Below are 22,013 nucleotides of genomic sequence, written 5' to 3'. Positions count from 1 at the left end.
TTCCTTCCTTCCTTCCTTCCTCCCTTCCTCCCTTCTTTCCTTCCTTCATTCCCTCCTTCCTTCCTTCCTCCCTTCCTTCCTCCCTTCTTTCCTTCCTTCATTCCCTCCTTCCTTCCTTCCTTCCTTCCTTCCTCCCTTCTTTCCTTCCTTCATTCCCTCCTTCCTTCCCTCTTTCCTTCCTTCCTCCCTTCTTTCCTTCCTTCATTCCCTCCTTCCTTCCTTCCTCTCTTCCTTCCTCCCTTCTTTCCTTCCTTCATTCCCTCCTTCCTTCCCTCCTTCCTTCCTTCCTTCCCTCCTTCCTTCCTTCCTTCCTTCTTTCCTTCCTTCATTCCCTCCTTCCTTCCCTCCTTCCTTCCTTTCCTTCTCTCTTTCTTTCTCTTCTACAGATACTCTGAATTGCCCATTTCTGCCTTGGAGGTTGGGCTCCTCCTCATTGGAACTCTCCAGAGGAGGTTGAATGACTACTCATCAAGAATATTTTAGACAAGATTCCTCAGTTGTCTCATATGCAAATTAGGTATGATGATGCTTATAGCCCATATCTCCCAGAGCTATTATGAGAATTAAATGAGTGTTTTATAAACCATAAAGAACTATATAAATGATCATTATTATTATTTTTGTTGCTCAGGCATAGATTGGACTATCTGGCCTCTAGGGGTCTTTCTTTTCTCTCTATGAGGTTCTGAGATTCTGTGACATCACAACCTGTTCAAGGCTATGCAGCAGGTGGAATTGGTCAGTGGTCCTTGAAAAATCATGAAGAGTTGGGGAGGAAAGACAGGACTGAAGAGAATGATAAACATGGGAAATTTGCATCTAAAAACTCTAGGACAGCTCATTTGATGTTGATTCTTTGCAAAATTCTAGAATATATTGTAAGGAATGATTAGTAAGCATGTAATGGGAGACTGACCAATGTGGGGCCAGTTCTGGGAGCATGCACACAGGAATGTTTGGAGAACCTGCAAATGTTCTCTGTTTCTGTCTTACTGAACAGTGAAGAAAAGGACATTAAGTAGACTATGGAAGTGGAACTGCTGGGAGTCAAGATGATGGAGTGAGAAGCACTAGAGCCTAGCTCTCCACTATCCCTTTTCCATAACTATCTAGAAAATACATGAGATCAATTCTGTTTTGGAAAATCCAAGAAAAAGTCATAGTGAGTCATTTTACCAGTTCTGGATGACTAAGGGAGAGAAAGAAAGTTCTATGGACATTGACCAGTAGCAGATCATTCTACCACTCAGAGACTGGGGCATGAAGCACCCCAGCAGAAAGATCCAAGGTTATGATTATCTCTGAACTGGTTCTGGGTACAGCTACAGGTGTCATCTGGCAGCTCTGACTCCAGATAAACCTGCATTAGTATAACTGGAGGAGTCCCTGACAAAAGGGGAGTCAGAAGTTCAGTCTTTGAGCCTGTAGAGTCTTTGAGCAGTCTAATAGTGACTGAGTCCAGCAGCAATCTACTGGAACTGACAACCAAGGACAAACTGACATACCTGAGCCTGGCTTTGGAATTTGCAGAGCTCAGACCATGAGGGCACTGAACACACCATCCTCTGGATCACCCCATTTGGGGGTCTCTGAAGCTTTCAGGCCCCCAGCCAGAGCTGCAAAAACAGCATAAGGATGTAAAGTACAGAAGCATAGAGCAGACATCCCTCCCAGAATTATGCAGAGCCCAATCCTAACATAAAACCCAAAGTCAAGAAGCAAGTCTAGAACAAAAAAAAAATAATATCACCATGAAGAGCTATTATGGTGACATGGAAATTCAAGACACAAACCTAGAAGAAGAGAATAACTCAAAAACATCTACAAAGCATAATATCATAGAAAAGGTAAAGAAAGAGCCAAAAATGACTTTTAAAACAAAACTAAAGTGGTAGAGGAAAAATGGGAAAAAGGAGACAAGAACTAAGGAAGAAAAACATGAAAAGAGAATTAACAGTTTGGGAAAAGAGGCACAAAACCTTAATAAAGAAAATAACTTCTTGAAAATTAGAATTGGCCAAATGGAAGCTAATAATTTCATGAAATTTTTTTTAAAATAATAAAAACAAAGTTAAAAGTGAGAAATATAGAGGAAACTGAAATCTCTCATAGGAAAGACATAGAAAACAGATTGAGGAGAAATAATTTAAAAATCATGGGACTACCTGAAAATCATGAACAAAGTAAAAAAAAATGGAGGCTGCACCTCATGTTTCAAGAAATTTTCAAAGAAAACTGTCCAGATCTCCTAAAACCAGAGGAAAAAACAAAAATTGAAATAATTCACCAGTTACCACCTGAAAGAAACCCCAAAACAGAAAATCCGAGGAATATTATGGACAAAATCCAGAGCTCTAAGTCAAGAAATAAACACTGCTAGCAACCAGAAAGAAAGAATTCAAGAGCTGAGGAGCCACAATCAGGAACCTGCAAAGGATAAAGCAAAGATTAAACAGCCACCACTTTGAAGAAGTGAGGGGCTTGGAATATGATATTGCAGAAGGTAAAGAATCTAGGATTAAAGTCAAGATCAACCTACCCAGTAAAACTGAGTATAATCCTGTAAGAGAAAAAATGGGCATTTAATGAACTGGAGGATTTCTAAGAATTACTGATGAAAAAGTCAGAACGGAGCAGAAAATTTGACATTCAGACACATGACTCAAGAGAAGCATAAAAAGGGTAGGTAAATATGAGTGAGCAATCATCAAAGACTTAAAGGTATTAAATTGTTTATATTTTTATGTGGGGAAATGATACATGGAACCCCTCAGAACTTTATCATCACCAGGGATCATAAAAGGACTGTAATTAGACAGAGGACCTGAGTGTAATTCTGGTATGTTTGGATGATATCAGAAGGAAAATGGAAATGACTGGGGAAAAGAATGCATGAGGAGAGGGAAGAAGGGGAGAGAATAGAGAAAATTATCTTATGTAAATGGGATATGCTAAGAAGAATTTATACAAAAAGAAGATGGAGCAGTGGGAGGGGGGAGAGGGAGATGCTTTAACCTCATTCTCATCTGAACTGGTTAAAGGGGGGAAGAATGAAGAATGTGGAGAGAGAGAGAGAGAGAGAGAGAGAGAGAGAGTTATTTACAAGAAATACATCTTAGCCAACAGGGAAAGGGGGGGGGGAAGAATTAAGGGGAAAGGTGTGAGATAAGAGGGAGAGTAGATTAAGGGAGTCTATAGTCAGAAGCAAAATAAACTCTTAAAGAAGGAATAGGGAAAAAAATAAGAAAAGTTATAAGAGAATAGGATAGAAGGAAATACACAATTAACAATGATCACCATTAATGTGAATGAAATGAACTCATTAGTAAAATGGAAGAGGATAGTAGAATTGTTTAGAACAAGAATTCATCAATATATTGTTTACAAAACAACAACAACACACTTGGTACAGAAAGGTACACACAGAGTTAAAATAAGGAACTAGAGAAGAATCTAATTATGTTCCAGCTAAAGTAAAAAAAAAGACAGAGAAAGTGATCGTGATCTCAAAGTAAATAGATGTAGTTATAAGGGATAAACAGGGAAACTACATTTTGCTAGAAGGTACCATAGACAATGAATTAATATCAGTACTAAACATATGTTCTCAATAGCATAACATCTAAATTCTTAAAGGAAAATTTATGAATTTTACAAGGAAATAGACAGTTAAACTATAATAGTGGGAGACCTCAATTTACCCCCTCTCACACCCAGATAAACCTGAGTATTTTTTTGTTGTTGTTAGATAATCTAACCAAAAGGGAAAAAACAAAAAACAAGCAAACAAAAAGGATCTAAATACTTTCTTCTTTTCTTTCCTTCTTTGATGTGTCTCTTTTCTTTCCTTCCTTTTTTTCTTCAATGGTTCAAATTTCTTCCTTCCTTCCTTCTTTCTGTTTCCTTTCTTTCTTACCTTATCCTCAGCTCCTGCCTCCAATATTCCCTTTGAAGAAAAAAGAAAGAAAAAGACTCAGAATTAATATTCATGGTCACATTTGTTGGAGCTACCAAATTGGACTTCCAGGAATGCACATTTAACCATAGTACTCCCCTATTCAATAAATTCCAGTGGCTCCCAATTACCCCCAGAAATAAATATAAAATCCTTTGTTTGATTTTTGAAGTCCTTCATAACCCAGTCCTTTCCTATCATGCCAGTCTTCGTATACCTTGCTTCCCTCCATGTACTCAGTGATCCACTGACACTAGCTTCTTCATGTTCCTTATCAACTCTCTATGTCCAGATTCTTGACATTTTCACTGGTTGTTACCAATGCCTGCAATGCTCTCTCTCCTCATCTCTGTCTCTTATCTTCCCTGGATTCCCTCAAGTCTCAGCTAAAGTAAACCTTCTGCAAGCAGTCTTTCCCAGTTCTTCTCAATCTTAGTGTTTTCCCTTTGAAATTACCCTCAATTTTTATATGTATATACACACATATGTATATACATATGTGTATTTCATATTTCATATGTATATACACACACACATATATATATGCATATACATATAGCTTTTTTAGACTACTTGTTTGCATTTGACCTCCCCCATTAAATTTTAAGATCCTTGAGGGCAGAGACTATTTTTTGCATTTTCTTCCCCAGTGCTTAGCAAAGTACCTGGCATATAGTGAGTATATAATAAATGCTTATTTTATGACTAACTAGTTAATCAAAATGACTTTCTACATTAGCCATGTCCAAAAATATATGTTTTATTCCACTTTTTTGAGTACATCGCTTCGTTACCAAGAGGTGGGTAACTTGAACCATGATCAATTTTCTGATAATGAGCCATGATGATGAGTCATGGTTGGTCATTACATGAATCAGAATTCTTAAATTTTTGTCTTTATAATGTTGTTATTGTATAAATTGTTCTCTTGATTCTCATTTCATTTGTATCATCAATTCATACAAGTATTACCACATCTCTGAAACCCTCCCTTTGGTCATTTTTAAACAGAGCAATCATATTGCATTACATTGATATATAGGAACTTTTCAGTCATTCTTCAACTAGAGGGCCTCTCTTAGTTTCAAGTTGTCATAAAATACTAGAAAGACTTACTTTTAATCTTATTATTACCACAGTTTTCCATTTCTATGATCCAACAGACTGAAATTCTGCTATCTGACCATAAGCTCCTGCTGTTCTCTCTTTCCTTGTGCCTCCTCCTCTTTAAGCACATTCTCCACCTTCATCACAATTCATGTCCTGCAACCCTGCTTACTTGTCCATTTCATCATCATCCCTGCTCTGATCTCACTTTCTTCCTTTCAAAATTTAGTTTGCAAATCTACTTAACAAATTCAACACAGTAAGCGCTCTCTCTGACTCGCTCTGTTTCTCTCTCTGTCTCTCTCTCTCTCTGTCTGTCTCTGTCTGTCTGTCTCTCTCTCTCTGGCTCTCTTCTGTCTTCTCTCCCTCCCTCTCTCTCCTTCTCTTTTTCCTCTCTTTCCTCTTTCTTTTCTCTCTGTCTCTCTGTGTGTTTCTCCCACCTTTCTCATCTTACTAAAAATCATCTTTCTAATACACAATACATATTACTGCTCACTCAAGTACCCTTTGGTGGCTTCCTGTTGCCTCTAGGACAAGCCGCCAGCTTAGCAGCCTGTGTGTGCAGTCCTTCCATGATCCGACCCCTGCTGACCTTTCCAGCCCATGTTTCTAATGGCATTGCTCACAGTTCCTGTTGCACCCAAACTGGACTTTTCACTGAATCCAACATTGCAACTTCAGCTTGGGATAAGTCATCCACTCTGCCTGGAATTCACCTCTTCTTCAATATTCCCTTTCAAGCTCTTCATCTTCAAAACTCATCTGGGATGCCATTTCATATCGTGGGATTCCTCCAGTTATTAGGGCTCTTTCCCTCCCCAAATTACCTTGTCTTTATTTGTCTTGTATTCTCCCAATAGAATGTAAACTCCCTGAGAGCAGGAGCTATTTTGTTTCTACCTTTTGTCCCTTGGACCTTGCACATAAGGTTAGGAACCCAACTTTTCACTGGTATAGGGGATTCTCAGATAGGGAAATTCTCTCCGCCAATGCAGGTGACACTGTTGGGTTCTGATGGATTAGATAGTTGGGATTAGCACCTTCTCTACATCCTTAGGAAATTGCCTAGAATAGATCATTATTAGGTTAAGTGACCTCTTCATAGTTGTATAGCCATTGTCAGAGGCAAGAGGTGAACCCAGATCTTCATGGCTCTAAAGTCATATCTCTATACAGAATGCCACAATTGTCATGTCTATGGTAAGGGCTTGATAGAGAACAGAACATAACCCATTATGGCTGTCCCAATACAGAAGGAAGCTCCCGGGTTGGCTTGGGGCCACATTCATTCCCAGGATGAAGAAGTTCCTAACGAGTTAAATGGGTTTCCCAGCTCCAAGCCAGAAGAGGCTGAGGGCCTGTGTGGATATTCACAGGTAGCTAGAACCAGCAGGCCATCTTGTTACTCTTTCTGTACATGGCAGCTAGGTGGCACAGTGGATAGAGTGGTGGACCTGGAGGAAGGAAGACTCACTCATCTTCCTGAGTTTAAATCTGGCCTCAGGCACTTACTAGTCATGTGACCCTGGATAAGTCACTTCACCCTGTTTACCTCTGTTTCTTCATCCATAAAATGAAGTGAAGAAGGAAATAGCAAACCCTTAGTATCTCTGCCAAGAGAGTCAGACATTACTGAAATGAATTAACAGCTAATTCTCACAAAAAAACGAGTCAAGGCTGGACATGGTTATGCTCAAAGACCAGGAAAGCTTCAGTCAGAAGATGTCAGAACAGTCCCATCACCCTGGAAGTCACAGGCTCTCAAGGTTTACAATGGGAAAGGATTGCAGAATTTGCCCAGAACAGCCCTTTCTTGGTTTCACAGGTGTTGAGCTGGAAGAGAGGCCTTAGTTCAGCCCCCTCAGTTTGCAGAGGCCCAGGAAGGTGACAAAGCCTGTTCTGAAGCTGCCCAGCAGGGCTGGCCCCCTAGCACTTTTCCACCCCAACCCTGGTGGTTTTTCCCGAATCCTTTGACCCCCATACATTCTCTCTGCTCACTTCTTTCCATTTCATCCTCTCCTTGCCACCCTCTCAGTGCCACCCCCTCAGGTCAGATCTTCCATCCTCTTCACCTGGACCATTTCAGTGGTTCCCCTGTCTCTCCCTTTTCCTCTCTCCAATTTATTGTCTGCACTGGTGCTGAATGAATCACAGAATCGTGGGTCATAGACTCAAGGGCCAAAGCTGGATGAGGATGTTGATTTTACACATGAGGAAACTGAGGTCCATGGAGGTGAAATTATTTAGAATCGTAAAATCCTAGACCTGGAACTGGACCAGAGACCCTTAAATTCAAGTGCAAGGCCTGGAGACAAGAAATTCCTGTTGTTGTTCAATCACGGTGAGCTGTTTATGGCCCATTTGGGGTTTTCCTAGCGAAAGCACTAAAATGGTTCACCATTTCCTTCTCCAGCTCATTTTGCAGATAAGGAAATTGAGTCTAGATTTGGGCCCATGTTTTCCTGACTTCGAGTCCAGCATTCTCTTCCCTGCATGTCCTAGCTGCCTTAGGAAGATCTGAGTTCAAATACAGCCTCAAACATTGAAATCAAGTCTCAGACACTTATTATCTATATAGCCCTCGGCAACCCACTTAATCTCTGTTTGCCTCAATTTCCTGGACTGTAAAACGGGGATAACAACCACACCTCCCTCTCATGGTTGTTTTGAAGATCCAATAAGATGCCATTTGTAAAGTGTCGTAAAGTACAGTGTCTGGCATAGGGTAATGGTAGCTATTATTATTATATTGGTATTATTAGATCTATGAGCCTAGTATCCACTTTGAGATTAATGATCCTATGAACATCCCATCAGCCCACCCTAGTTATGACTCTGTCCATCTCCCCGTTGTACATCTCCACCTGAATCCTAGTATCACCTCCACATCGGCTAATCTAAAACAAGACCGATCCTCTTTACCCCTAAGCCCATGCATCTTCTTCACTTCTGGATTATTGTTAATGGTGCCACCACATTCCATGGTGCTTTGGCTTAAAACCTGAACTACTTTGGATTACTCCCTCTCCCTTACCATCCATACTGATGGTCCTTAAATTCTATCACTTGCTTCTCCATCATCTCTCTTACTTCTACCCCCTTCCCTTCTTGCTGCCATCACTTTAATGTGGTGAGATTCCCCTAATTTTCCTCCTTGTCTTGGCTTCTTTGCCTTCCAAGCCACCTAATCAACGGCAATTAAATTCATCTACCTAATATATGCATTTAGAATGTCATTCCTTTGCTCAAAAACCTTCATTGGCTCCCTATTGCTCTTCACTGTGGCTGGGCTGGTTGGGGTTAGTAATGTGCCCAGAAAAATGCAATCGATTCATATTCAGAGGACAGAGTGTAGAATCCCAACTCTGTTAACTCACTACCTGTGTGAGACCCAGGGCAGGACATTTAAATCTTCGACCCTCAGGAAATGAGGAGTTTGCTTTTTTTGTTTTTTTGTGAAGGTGGGAAGGCAGGGCAACTGGAGTTAAGTGACTTGCCCAAGTTCACATGGAAGTATTAAGTGTCTGAGGGTGCATTTGGACATAGGTCCTCCCAAATCCACAGCTGGTGCTCTATTCACTATGCCACCTAGCCACCCCAAAATGGGGAGATTGGACAGGATCCTGTGATGGTATGAATCTGGGATATGATCAAACCTAAGCAGAGGTCCCAAGATTAGATAGATGCTAGCAATGGAATGTGAGATACCTGACCAAGGTCACAGGTCTTGGAGTTGCAGAAAGGCCTTCATCCAATGCATTCACTTTAGAGATGGGTATGATAGAAAAAGTATTGACTCCGAAGTTAGAGGACCTGGGTGCAAATCCCTCCCCTGACAATTACTACTTATGGGACCTTGGGAAAGTCACAACCTACCCCAGGTCTTCAAATTGAGAGAAATTATTGTTAAACAACAAACTGTTAATATTGGGGGGATCCAGAATTTTTTTCCTTCCTCATTTGGAAATTGATTCAAAACTTAGTTCTCTGAAGGTCTAGGCAAATGGTGAAATGAAATCTTGGAACTGTTACACCACACAACTAACAGAATCTTAAAAAGAACTTAATCCAAGGTGATTTTCAGCCCTGTGTTCTGCTCAATCAGATCTGAGGAGAGCTTCATCCTCTGTCTAAATTGCTCAAGGCTGGTCGAGGGGGGTGGAGTCAAGATGGCAGAGTAGAAGCACTACCTCCAAGCGGCTCCGGCTTCCACCCTCCCCAATCCATGTAAAAAGGGGGCGCTGAACAAACTTTGGAGCTGAAGAACCCACAAAATGACACAGAGAAGCTAACCTCCCACTGAGGACAGCCTGGCAGACCGGCAGGAGCCCAGGCCCCTGGAAGCCAAGGTTTTAGCCCCAGGGTGGGCCTGACCAGCCACAGGGTGGAGGGACTCCAGATCAGCAGCAGCTGTGGCCATTTCCAGATTCATCAACACATAGATGTGAAGGACAAAGTGAGAGGTCAGTGCAGTCTGGATTTTGGGACCCAGTAAGTGGCAGTGCATCAGCTTTTTCCCCTGGGGAGAGAAGCCACTGAGATGCCAGGACAGCCAGCCAGTGCCACGTGGCAGCTTCAGCTCCTGATCTGCAGAGTGTAAGGGGACCAAGTGACCAGTCTAAGGGTTAATCTCTCTTGCTTTAACCTGCTTGCATCTGGATTGCAGTCTAGGGTGGAGGTCCTGGGGTGTGTGACCAGCTTGCCAGAGTGTGTTCAGGCCTCAGAGAGAGCACCCATCTAATACCTCCAGCAGCTGAGAAAACCCCAGTGTTTGGGATGAAAGTTCCCCTGTCTGGTGGCAGAGTCCTATTGTGGCAAAAAAGCCCAGGGGTCAAGTGACTGAGGGGTGACGTGACCAGGCAAAGGAAACAAAGAAGACAGAAGATTCCAACATTAGACTCCTATTTTGGGGACAAAAAGGACCAAAGCATGGAACAGGAGGAAGACAGTGAAGTCAGAATTCCTGCACCAAAAGCTTCAAAGGAAAATACGAGCTGGTTACAGGCCATAGAGGACCTTAAGAAGCAGATAAGAGAAGTGGAGGAAAAATTGGGAAGAGAAATGAGAACGATGCAAGAAAATTATGAAATGAGAGTCAATAGCCTGACTGAGGAAAATAACACCTTAAAAAATAGACTAACTCAAATGGCAAAAGAGGCTTAAAAAGGCAATGAGGAGAAGAATGCCTTAAAAAGCCGAATTTTCCAGATGGAAAAAGAATCTCAAAAGCTCAATGAGGAGAATCATGGCTTCAGAATTAGATTGGAGCAAATGGAAGCTAATAACTTTATGAGAAATCAAGATTCTGTGAAACATATACAAAGAAATGAAAGAATAGAAGGCAATGTGGAATATCTCATGGGAAAAACCACTGACCTGGAAGATAGATGCAGGAGAGATAATTTAAAAATTATTGGACTACCTGAAAGCCATGATCAAAGTAAGAACTTAGAAATCATCCTCCAGGAACTTCTTAAAGAAAACTGCCCTGATGTTTTATAATCAGAGGGTAGAGGTCACCTCCTGAAAAGGATCCCAAAAAGAAAACTCCTAGGAATATTACTGTGTTTCCCCGATAATAAGACACTGTCTTATTAAATTTTTTGGACAGAAAAACACCAGAGGGCTTATTTTCAGAGGAGGGCTTATTTTAATGAACATTGACAGCAATTTTAATAAACAGGTAAATGTGAACAAAAAAATGTACCTTTATTCAATAATGAATTCAATAAAGAACAGGATGACGCGCTCACTGCTGCAGCTCTGATTGGATGCAGCTCGGAGTGCAGCATGCGTTGGGGGGGGGGGGGGGGAGACGGTGCATACAGAGGGTACCGTAATGTAGCGTGTAGCGCAGGGGATCACCTTCACTACAGTAGCAATCTCAATAGGGCTTATTTTTTGGGGAGGGCTTATTTTAGAGGAATCTTACACAGTAAGGGGAGGACTTATTTTCGGGATAGGTCTTATTATCGGGGAAACACGGTATAGCCAAGTTCCAGAATTCCCAGATTAAGGAGAGAATATTACAAGCAGCCAGGAAGAAACAATTTGAATATTGTGGAAACACAATCAGGATAACCCAGGATCTGGCAGCTTCTACACTGAGGGATAGAAGGGCTTGGAATATGATATTCCGGTGGGCAAAGGAGCTGGGATTAAAACCAAGAATCACTTACCCAGCAAAACTGAGTATCATGTTTCAGGGGAAAATATGGTCATTCAGTGGAATAGAGGACTTTCAAGCATTCTTGATGAAAAAAACAGAGTTGAATAGAATATTTGACATTCAGATACAAGAAGCAAGAGAAGCATGAGAAGGTAAACAGGGAAAAGAAATCATAAGAAACTTATCAAAGTTGAACTATTAACATTCCTACATGGAAAAACAATAATTGCAACTGATGAAACTTTTCTCAGTATGAAAATAGTTGAAGGGGATAGAAATATATATATATATATATATGTGTGTGTGTGTGTGTGTGTGTGTGAGAGAGAGAGAGAGAGAGAGAGAGAGTATATGGGTATATGAATACATATGTGAATGTGTGTATATATGTTTACAGGTATACCTAGATAGAGGGCACAGGACCAATTTAACAGGAAGGGATGATACTTAAAAGGTGAAATTAAGAGGTGAGAGAGGAATATAATAAGAGGAGATGGGCAGAGACAGAATGGGGTAAACTATCTCATAAAGAAGAGGCAAGGGAAAACGGTTACAATGGAGGGGAAGAATAGTAAGGCAAAAGGGAATGGGTCAATCTTATTCCCATTGAATTTGGCTTAGGGAGGGAATGAAATACACACTAAATAGGGTATCTCACCCTCCAGGAGAGTAGGGGGGAAGGAGATCAGAGAGGAGATGATGGAAGGGAGGGCAGGCTTGGGAGGAGGGAAGTTGGAAGCACTCACTTTTGAAAAGGGAGGGGATCAAAGTAGAGAATAGAACATATGGAGGTGGGATAGGAGGGAGGGAAATATAGTCAGTCTTTTACAATATATCTATTATGTTATGGTTTTTCATTAGCTACACATGTACAACCTATACTGAACTGCTTATCTTCCCAGTAAGGGTGGGTGACAAGGGAGGAAGGGAATGAATCTGGAATTCAAAGTTTTAAAATCAAATATTTAAAATTATATATACTATTATTAATACTAACTTACATGTAATTAGGAAAGAAGATATACAGGCACTGGGACATAGAGATCCATCATTCCCTACTGGAAAAGTCCAAAGGGGTATGGGAGAAAATATGGGAGGGAGCAGATTGGGGGAGGGGATATCCAGTGGGACAGCTATTCTGGGGTGGTGGGTAAAGGAAAAACGGGGAGAAAATCTGGCAGAAATGAATGATGTAAATCAGAAGTTAATAAAGCATATGAAAAATGGAAAATAAATAAATTGCTCAGGGCTGGGGGTGGTCCAGGAGCAATAGTTATCAAAGTCACATCCTTCAGACTCTCATTAGAATAGGTCCACCTCTTATTATGTTCATTCTCATTAACTGTCAACCAATCAGAGTTGTCACTCTCATGAATACGTGTTCTTTCAAGGACATATAAGGACTGAGTGGATTCTATGAGAGGATTTTACCATTTGAAAGAGCCACTGAAGGGGTGGCTAGGTGGCACAGTGAATAGAGAAGTGGCCCTGGAATCGGAAGGACCTGAGTTCAAATGTGGCCTCAGACACTTGACACACTTACTAGCTGTGTGACCTTGGGCAAGTCAATTAACCCCAATTGCCCTGCCTTACCCCCTCCAAAAAAGAAAAAGAAATAGCCACTGACCCCTTTTATTAATCATACACTAGCATGATTAATAAAATTATTAATTATCCAGAAACTATATCTCTCTAACTTTTTATACACCACAGCTTCCTCAGTTATAAAATGAGGTGGCTGGACGTGGCCACTGGATACATGGTCTGTTTCAACTAGAGTCCTATTATCCTAAATAATTTACCCAAGGTCACGTAGCTAGTAAGTGTCAGAGGTAGTATTTCTGTAAATCCTTCCCACCAAGTCTAAGACCCTTTCCAGGCGGCTCTTGGCCTATCTCCCTCTTCTTCACATCACCGAGAGTACCAAAAAGGAAATCACAATATTAGAATTTTACACTGATTCTCTTTTATTCCTGACTTAACTCTGGCACATGGATGGCTCTTGTGTTTTTTTTTTCCATTGTCAAAATCAGCCTATCACTTTAAATTTTTATTTTCCCAAAAATGGCAAAAGTTGTGGAGATTCATACTTGAGGTTCCCTGGACAGGACTCTGAAGATGTCTGTGGGAAAGGCTGAATTTCTGGCTTTGGAGGGCGTCGGTGTCCTGAGTGTGGACAATGACATCGACTGGGAATACTGATTTCAGGCAAAGGAAGTACTTCGCCTGTTTTCAGTGGGGGAAGTCTGTGAACATCTTGTTCTTCCAAGTGCCCAGGTGGAGGCCCATGCCCACATGGGCCATGGCCATGGGGACCATGATGATGATGGGGACCATGGTGATGGGGACCACGGCCATGATGACCACGACCATGAGGGCCATGAGGGCCATGAGGGCCATGAGGGCCATGAAGACAATGCTTATGTGAACTGGGGCCAAAAGGACATGGTCCTTTGGGACCATGCTGATGGGGATCACCATGGCCAAATGGGGGGCTGCTTCCTTGAAGATGAGAATCTGATTCATCTCCGACAGGAGATCCCTCCCGTGGTCCCCCTTTAGGCTCTTTCTCTTCCAAAGAAGGTGGGTGGGTAGGAGGTGGCCCTCTGTCCTCAGGTGAATGATTATGGTGAGGAGGTGGATGATGGTGCCCATGCCCACAGAAATGACCATGATGCCGATGGTGGTGTCTTCCACTGTGGAAATTTCTGGAGGCCTGACAGGAAAGGACACAAGGATGGTCATTTCAACTCCATTGCATTTCTTTTCATTCAATAAGCATTTCACAGACTCACGGGACCTCAGTGGCCAGTTAGTTAAACTTATACAAGGAAGAAGAGTGAGGGAAATTACCAGGAATCAGTAGAGGCCTCATGTAGGAGGCCACTCCTGCTTAGCCTTGAAGGATGGGTGGAGGTAAGGATAAAAAGCATTCCAGGAGTGGGGGACAGGAGGTCAAGGTTGACTCCCAAGACCAGTGAATGGGCTGATTTGGTTGGAATATGGAGTCGTGAAGGGAGGATGCTGTGTTCCATAATTCAAAGGGAGAAGACAGGCACCATAAGCTCTTACATCTTGGTTCCCATCAGAACTCAGAAGCCTCATGACTCCATGAGATGCAATCATGAGGTCACTAAATAAGAGGTGCCTCATCCTCTTCCCCTGAGCACATTTAGATGACTCTCCTTGGCCAAGGACATTCTCTAGGCAGCTGCCCCTCACATACCTCTGTCCGCCATGGCAGGAGCATTTTTTTTAAGGACTAGAAGCATCAATTCAAAAATTAAAATACCAGTTTGCATCTTATTTTTGTCATTTTTGCATAAATTTACATATTAAGTTTGAGGTCCCCACTATGGAGCAAAAAACAAAATTGATTAGAGAAACCCAAACTTTTAGAAATGATATATGAGGAACACTAATGCTTCTCCCCCGCCCCCTTGAGGAAAGGGCTGTTTCTGCACTTTCCCTATATGTCCAGGGCTTACTGCAGTGCCTGGCACACAGTAAGCAATTAATAAATGCCCAATGATTGTAAAGCTCTTGAAATAGTTGAGACCTTGGGTGAAGGGGTGAATTCAGCTCTTAGCTGAAGATCTGGATTGAGAGCTGGTAGAGTCCTTCTGGATGACCTCAACCAACTCCACCTTTCACAGAGACTGAACCTGAGGCCCAGAGAGAAGCAGTAGGCCCAAGCTCCATGTTTATTAGCAAGCTTTTGGGGTTACTGTGATCCTATAAAAATGTGATGGAAAAATGAAGGCTCTGGTTCCTTCAAGAAACAGAGGCCAAGGATGGGAGAATTTAGTGGGTGCCGCTGCCAGGCAGGGAAGATGGACAATAAAATTCCAGACAGATCATAGGAATGTAGAAAAACAAGAAAATCATTTCCCCAAGCCCCCTCATGCAGACTTCTCCCAAAGCTGCATCTCCAGCCCTGACCTGTCTCTCTGAGCTCCAGGCCAATTTTCCCACATGGATGGCAGGTAAAGGGGCCTCAGGCTCCACTAGTCCCATTATCTTTCACCCTTTCTGTCAATGTCTACCCACACTCTCTCCTCTGTGTCTCACATCCAAACTGTCACCACATACTGTCCGTTCCCCCAGAGATGATGGAACAAATCCTGGAGATGGTGTCAGAGGCGCTGGTGGGGAATCCTTGCTCTGCCACCTACTGGGCCTCCATTCCTCCATCTATAAAGTGAGGGGGTGGGCATTCGAGGTGACCCCTAAGGCTCCTTCTGTCTCCAGATCTAGGCTCATAGGATCCCCTCCACCTCTTCTTCACTATTCCCCTACCACCCACTAGTATGCATCCCCCTTACCACCACTGGGCTCCATCTAAATCTTGCCATCTCCCCTCTCTCCTTTGTCCAATCTGTCATTCAGAACAATTTCTAAATTAATTATTGTTATGTGTGGTTCTGGTCATGTCTCTCCCCTGATCACCGATCTTCATTGGCTCCCTATTACCTTCTGAGTAAAGTTCTAACACCTTTCTCTGGCTCTCAAGGTACCCCATCTTGGCATCATCCCATCTTTCCAGTAATGGACATAGAAGGAGACTGAGGTCTGAGAAGCACATTAAAATCTTACTGGCATGACCCCATCTTGAACAAAGACAACTTAAAGCAAGGCACATACCTCCACATGGAAAATTTCACAGTGTAAAGCTGTCTTATCTGGGGTGTTCAAGTCAGGATTCTCCACGTTATACACTAAATCTGCCTGGCAAAATCCAAAGACCTGAAAATGAGAGAAAAGCCTGTGACTTTGGGGGTGAGTCCTGGGTAGGTGTCTGCTGGCAGGAGACTGTGTATGGGTGTACATATGTGTGTGAGTGTGTGTGAATGCAAGGATCTGTGAGAGTATGTATGAGTATACTGTGAGAGTGAAAATGAGTGTGTGGGGGTTAGTGTGTTTGCGTGTCTGAGTGTGTGAGTATTGTGAATGTGAGAGAGAATAAGTGTATGTGAATGTGTGCATGAGTGTATATGTGAGAGTGTGTGAATGTATTATGAAAGTGTAAGTGTATGAGAGAGTATGAGTATTAGTGTGTGAGGATGTGTAAGTGTGAGTGGGTGTGAGAGGGTGGGTATTAGTGTGTGAGGATGTGTAAGTGTGAGTGGGTGTGAGAGTAGATATTAGTGTGTGAGGATGTGTAAGTGTGAGTGGGTGTGAGAGAGTGGGTGGGCATATATATGCATGGCAATCTGACTCCTGTCCAGTGATCTGGGAACATGATCACAGCCTAGAAGCCCAAGGTAATCTCATTGACAGGGAGACGTGTTAGCTGCATAACCCTCCGTAAGTCACATTACCCCCTGTGTCCCTCCGTGTCCTATAAAGTGAAGGGACTCAATTTGGTGGCTTCCGAGGTCTCTTCCTGCTCTGGACGGGTGATCCTTGATATTGGTAAGAACACCTAACTAGGAGGGGAGGTGGCAGGGGATCGAAGACAGGGTAAGTCAGGGCTCCATCCCCATCTCTACCTTTAGCCAGCTGGGAGAGCTTGGGCTGGTACTGCTCTGAATGAGCATCAACATTTTCCCTCATCTGTAAAATAAGGAGGGCACTAGCCAGGTGAAGAAAACATAGGAAATGCCTATTTTGTGTCTGACATTGGAGATACAAAGATGAAAATGAAACAATCCCTGCCTTCAGGGAGGGAGGTGACATGAGTGCGTAATATATGTACATACACACTCAAAGACAAAAATGTAACAAGTTCTGCCCTCAAGGAGCTTCCACTCTACAGAGGAAGATCTATAGAGAAGCGAGGGGAGCTACAGAAAATGAAGCAAAGCAAGGGTCAGCGGGCGGACCATGGGGAGGCTGAGGGGAACCAGCCACCAGCCTGGGAAAATGGACCTTTGGATATGTTCTACTCCTGTGTTTCAATAAGCATTAGCTTAGCATCCTGCTTAGCATGCAGCTCATTATCCAAGCTTTTTGTCTCCAGAAGTTCTCAGGCTAGAATGGCAGCCCCAGAGAGTCCAGCCAGTCAGGAGCTGAGGAGCCTGGGGTAGGCGTGGGAGTCAGCATGAGAATCTGACAGGAGCAAGAGTGAGTGTGGTCAGGGCTCCCGGCTCCTCTGAGAAATCGAAGCCATCACTGAGCTGAGCCGTGGTGAGGCTGCCCCCTCCCTCTCCACCCTCACACGCTCGTTGTCTTCCAATCAGCGTGGAAGTTCTGCCCCCACAGGGATTTTCTTTTGCTTTTCTTGGCATTACCAATGTTTTACACAGTGCCTGGTATATAGTAGGTGTTTAATTAATGCCTATTGCCTGCCTGACCACTAGAGCAGAGCCAAAAAGACTCAATGGCCCCTCTCATGACTCAGCTTTCCTACACTGAAGACCTGACCCGTGTTGGCCACCAGCCAGGGTGAAGGGCTGATGGGGAACATGACTGCTCCCGCTGACTGGTTGTGGCCCAGGGAGAAAGGCCCCCAAAATGGCACGCTCCGTCATTGGCTGGGACCATACACGGCTTGTTCCTCCACAGAGCTGATTCCTGACTGTCCCTGGATAGATAATACCCCACAGGTGCTGCTCTGGGGAGCCAGAGACCAAAGAGTTATTATCAGTCCCTCTCTTGACGTGACTGGGGCTTTCAGACGTGGCAAGAGATCACAGGTATTATTCAGTCCAACTTGTTCCAGAACGGAAATAGACTCTGCAACGTCTTGGGTAAGGGGGCATCCAGACTCTGCCTGCAAACCCCCAGTGAGAGCCAGTCAATCCCCCCGGGGAGTTTACTCCTGCACTTGTAGACAGCTCCTAGAGATGGAAAGTGTTCGAGTTCCACCCCTGACAAATAATGACTGTGTGACCCTGGGCAAGTCATTTTTTTCTTCCCAAGGCATTAGGCAGTCCTCTTGAAAATAAAAGTTGCAGAAAAATAAAAGTTTCCATTGGAGAAACAGAGGAACAACCAAAGAGTCCTCCTGTGGCCAACGCAGACCGTTGGGGGCAAAATTTGGAAAAGCAAATTATTTCTGAATAACTGGGAAGTGAAAGAAGAGGCAGGGGCAGAGCTGGCGGCCCTCCTCTTACCGAGTGAAGGCTCCTCGTCCACTTACCGGACAGCTCCTGAAAAAGTGATGAGGCGGAGGTGGGGGCGGGGGCGGGGCGCCTGTCCCGGAGACGTGATGAGGCGGGGGCGGGGGCGGGGCGCCTGCTGAGCGGTTCGCTACGCTGAAATCCAGGTACAAAGTGGTTCTTTCTCCTCCCCTCTGAAACGGAGAGACCACGTGAGCTCCAGGAAAGCAGACCTATTCTTCAATTCCATATCCAGAACCCATGAATTACAAACACACCCGTGTCTCTTCGGAATGCAGGGCCACATTAGCCCCTGGCTCCATCCTCTTTCCTTTCTAGATCCCCCTCCTCTTCCTTGGTTTTGTGCATTAAAATATTTGCTAGTGAGGCAGTTCCTTCATGTGAACTGCCTACTCCTCCCCCTACAGATAAATAAATGCTTCGTGACTGACTGAATGACCGCAGATGGCCCCAATTTAGAGACATTCCTGAAAGATCACCTAGTGCTGCTTTGGGACATCAATGGCCATTCAGTCATCCCATCCCTAACCAAGAATCCCTTCTCCAACATCTCCAACAAATGGTCATCTGCCTGCACTTGAAGGCTTTGAGTGAGGGAGAGCTTTTTTTAGGCATTTAAATGATTAAGAAGCCTTTGCTGACGTTGTGCTTCTTTCCAGCCCCCACTCACTGCTGCTGGATGTGGCCACCATTAAGATCCTTAGAAGCAGCTCTCATATATCCCCTGAGCTTTCTCTTCTCCAAACTAAACATCCCCAGCTCCTTCAACCCATCTTTGTTCCCACTTTTCTCATCCTTACTCAGACATGCTCCTGAGATGTGGGACCCAGGCATAAACTCAGTGTTCCAGATGTGGCCAGAGCAGAGGACAGAGGGACCAGTAGCGTTTCCTCGTCCTGGACAACCTCTGAATGCATTCTAAAGTTACTTTGGGGGGGGGGGCGCTTCTATGTAACACTCATAACCCACATTGAATTTGTGGTCCACTAGGATCCCAAGTCTTTTCTATAGAATCTTTAGCCTTGATCTTCCCTGCTCCCTGCCACCATCTTGTACTTTTGAAGTTGATTTTTTAAATCCAAGTTTCTCACATATAACCCTATTAAATTTCATTTTATTATGTCTGCCCCCATCTTTCTATCCTGTGATGATCTTTTGGGATTCTGACTGTTGTCCAATGTTTTAGATTTTTCTCCCAGCTTTGTGTCATCTGTATTTTTCTAGCAGGTCACACCCACATAGAGGATATTACATCTGCTGATTTTGCACCCTGTCTCTTGGTCCCTCTCAACACTGGAGCTTTATTCACAGGCTACTTGCAGACTCACTGCTTCCAGAGCTCTCTCGACTTTGACTAGCTGTAAAGAGGGGGTGCTGCCATCACCCTCCTGGTACTGCTTGAGGATTTCCTCTGCCTGCTGCTTATATTGTTCTGGATTTTCAAAGTAGTCGATAATCACAGGCTCAGATGTGGGACTGGTCAGAGCAGAAGAAACTGTGAAAATAAGATGGAGCCCAATCATGTAAATGGAAAGAATAAGCATCAAAATAGAAATGGAATTATAGAATAACCAAACTTGGTCCTGAAAAAAAGTATGAGAAACATCTCCCTCTCCTCTTTACAGAGGTGGAGAATAGCACCTACTGGCAGACGAATCTATATACTTGCTCATTTCACTTACTTGCTTTTCTTTTATTCAGTCTTTATTTTTTTGTAATTAGGGATGGCTCTATAGGTGGAGGAGAGTGATGGGTATGTAGGAAAATGCATATAAGTGATATAATAAGCAACAGATATAATATTTGATTCTCCACTAGGAAGGAAAGCCATAGTGAAATGTTTGTGCCTTTCCCACAACAACCTGAGGGCAAGCATGTGCCCTCAACAGTGGTAAGAAAGTTTAGAAGAGGAGAAGGTTTGGTTGCAAAGTCAATGCCTTTTGTTTTGGACATATTGCATCTGAGATGCCTATGGGACATCCACCTTAAGATGTCCAAAAGGTAGATCATAAATGGGCAACTTGGGAGAGCTGAATCTATAAATCTGGGGAATTATCTGCGTAGATATGATCATTAAATTTGTGCAAGCTAATGATTTTACCAACTGAGTATAGAGGGATAAAAAAGAGAGTCTTGGGAGGCACCCAAAGTTTGCAGGCATGACCTGGAAGAAGATCCTGCAAAGACACTGAGGAGTGGTCAGAGACGTAGGAACAGAATCACGAGAAAGCAGTATCATGAAAACCTAGAAGAGAGAGTATCCAAGAGGGGAGTGTCAAAGGCTGCAAAAAGGTTGAGAAGAATGAGGATGGAGAAAAGCTCAGTGGTTTGGCAAGTAAGAGATCATGGGAAACTTTGCAGAGATCGACTTCAGCTGAATCATGAGTCCAAAACCAGATGGCAGGGGTTTAGAAGAGAGGGAAAGAAGAGAGTACAATGAGTATAGACAGCTTTCCCAAGGGGGTTAATTAAGAAGGGGAACAGAGGCATAGAATGACAACCAGCAGGAATGATTTGATCAAGTCTAAAGGGTCTAAAGATTAGGCAGGCATAGGCATGTTCATAGGTATCAGGAAAGTAGGCAGTAGATTAAAGGGGGAAGCATTTATTCAGTGCCTACTTTGTGCCAGGAACTGTATTAAATACTTTGTAAATATCCTGTTTGATCCTCATAACCACCCTGGGAGGTAGATGCTATTATTATACCCAATTTACAGTTGAGAAAACTGAGGCATATTGAGGTTGTTTCCTGTCCAAGGTCACACAGCTAGTAAATGTCTGTGGATAGATTTGAGCTCAACTCTTTCTGAATTTTGAGGTTAGAGAAAAGAGTTAGGATGATGCCAGTGGTGGGAGATTAGGGGAGGGAGAGATACTACCCCCAGTAGGAAAGATGGGATCAAGGATAACACTTAATAAATGGTTGTTGAATGGTATAAATGTACCCCTTACAGGTCTGGGTGCCTATAGTTTCTATCACAAGAGCTAAGCCCAAGTGAGAGGGAAGAGGGTGGTCTCACTCCGGTAGCTGGGGCTGATAAGTCATGGATTACTGACTCAGAAGCACAAGTCTTACATAGCTGTGAAAAAGCCAATGTAATACAGACTCTACTGTGGCCAAACCCAGAAACCTGGACTGGCACAGTGAAGGAAATCAGAGTGGCTGTTCTCAACATCAAAGGACTCTACCCCTTCTTTCTTTGCAAAGGCCTCCACTGGAGGATTGCTCTGAACAATGAGATTTCCTGGTCTTAGATTCCATTCTGGAAACCCACGTAAATGCAAAGAGCTCTGCCCACTGCTGAAGACATTTTTCAGGGATCCTGAGCCTGGCACCCAGCATCTCTAACCTCTATCTCTCTTTCTATCTCTGTCTCTCTATCTCTGTCTCTTTCCATATCTGTCTGTCTCTGTCTATCTCTCTGTCTCTCTCTTTGTCTCTCTCTGTCTCTCTCTCCATCTCTCTGTCTCTTTCTGTCTCTGTCTCTCTCTGTCTCTCTTTCTGTCTCTGTCTCTCTCTGTCTCTCTGTCTCTCTCTGTGTCTCTCTCTGTCTCTGTCTCTCTGTCTCTCCGTCTCTGTCTCTTTCTGTCTCTGTCTCTCTCTGTCTCTCTTTCTGTCTCTGTCTCTCTCCGTCTCTCGGTCTTTGTCTCTCTCCGTCTCTCTGTCTCTGTCTCTCTCTGTCTCTCTTTCTGTCTCTGTCTCTCTCCGTCTCTCTGC

The 22,013-nt window shown here is 43.4% G+C and overlaps 1 protein-coding gene across 1 annotated transcript in view; it reads right to left on the bottom strand.

Annotated features, from left to right (window-relative positions):
- Nucleotides 1–13,281: 13,281 nt before the first annotated feature.
- The window catches only part of HRG (histidine rich glycoprotein), a 16,902-nt gene continuing 8,170 nt past the window's right edge, over nucleotides 13,282–22,013 (bottom strand). Inside the window, exons 4-7 of the mRNA XM_069083226.1 lie at nucleotides 19,624–19,790; nucleotides 18,316–18,468; nucleotides 15,876–15,977; nucleotides 13,282–13,947 (exon numbers count right to left, since the gene is read on the bottom strand). Coding sequence (XP_068939327.1) covers nucleotides 13,282–13,947; nucleotides 15,876–15,977; nucleotides 18,316–18,468; nucleotides 19,624–19,790 — 1,088 coding nt within the window. The remainder of the gene's footprint in view (nucleotides 13,948–15,875; nucleotides 15,978–18,315; nucleotides 18,469–19,623; nucleotides 19,791–22,013) is intronic.

Source organism: Petaurus breviceps, unplaced genomic scaffold (assembly GCF_028583685.1).
Source record: "Petaurus breviceps papuanus isolate PSGF00001 unplaced genomic scaffold, PetGlider_PUasm1.0 173, whole genome shotgun sequence".
In the NCBI taxonomy this organism is placed as follows: Eukaryota; Metazoa; Chordata; class Mammalia; order Diprotodontia; family Petauridae; genus Petaurus; species Petaurus breviceps.
The sequence above is the reverse complement of the archived record's forward strand: the minus strand, read 5'-3'. Positions and strand labels throughout refer to the sequence as shown.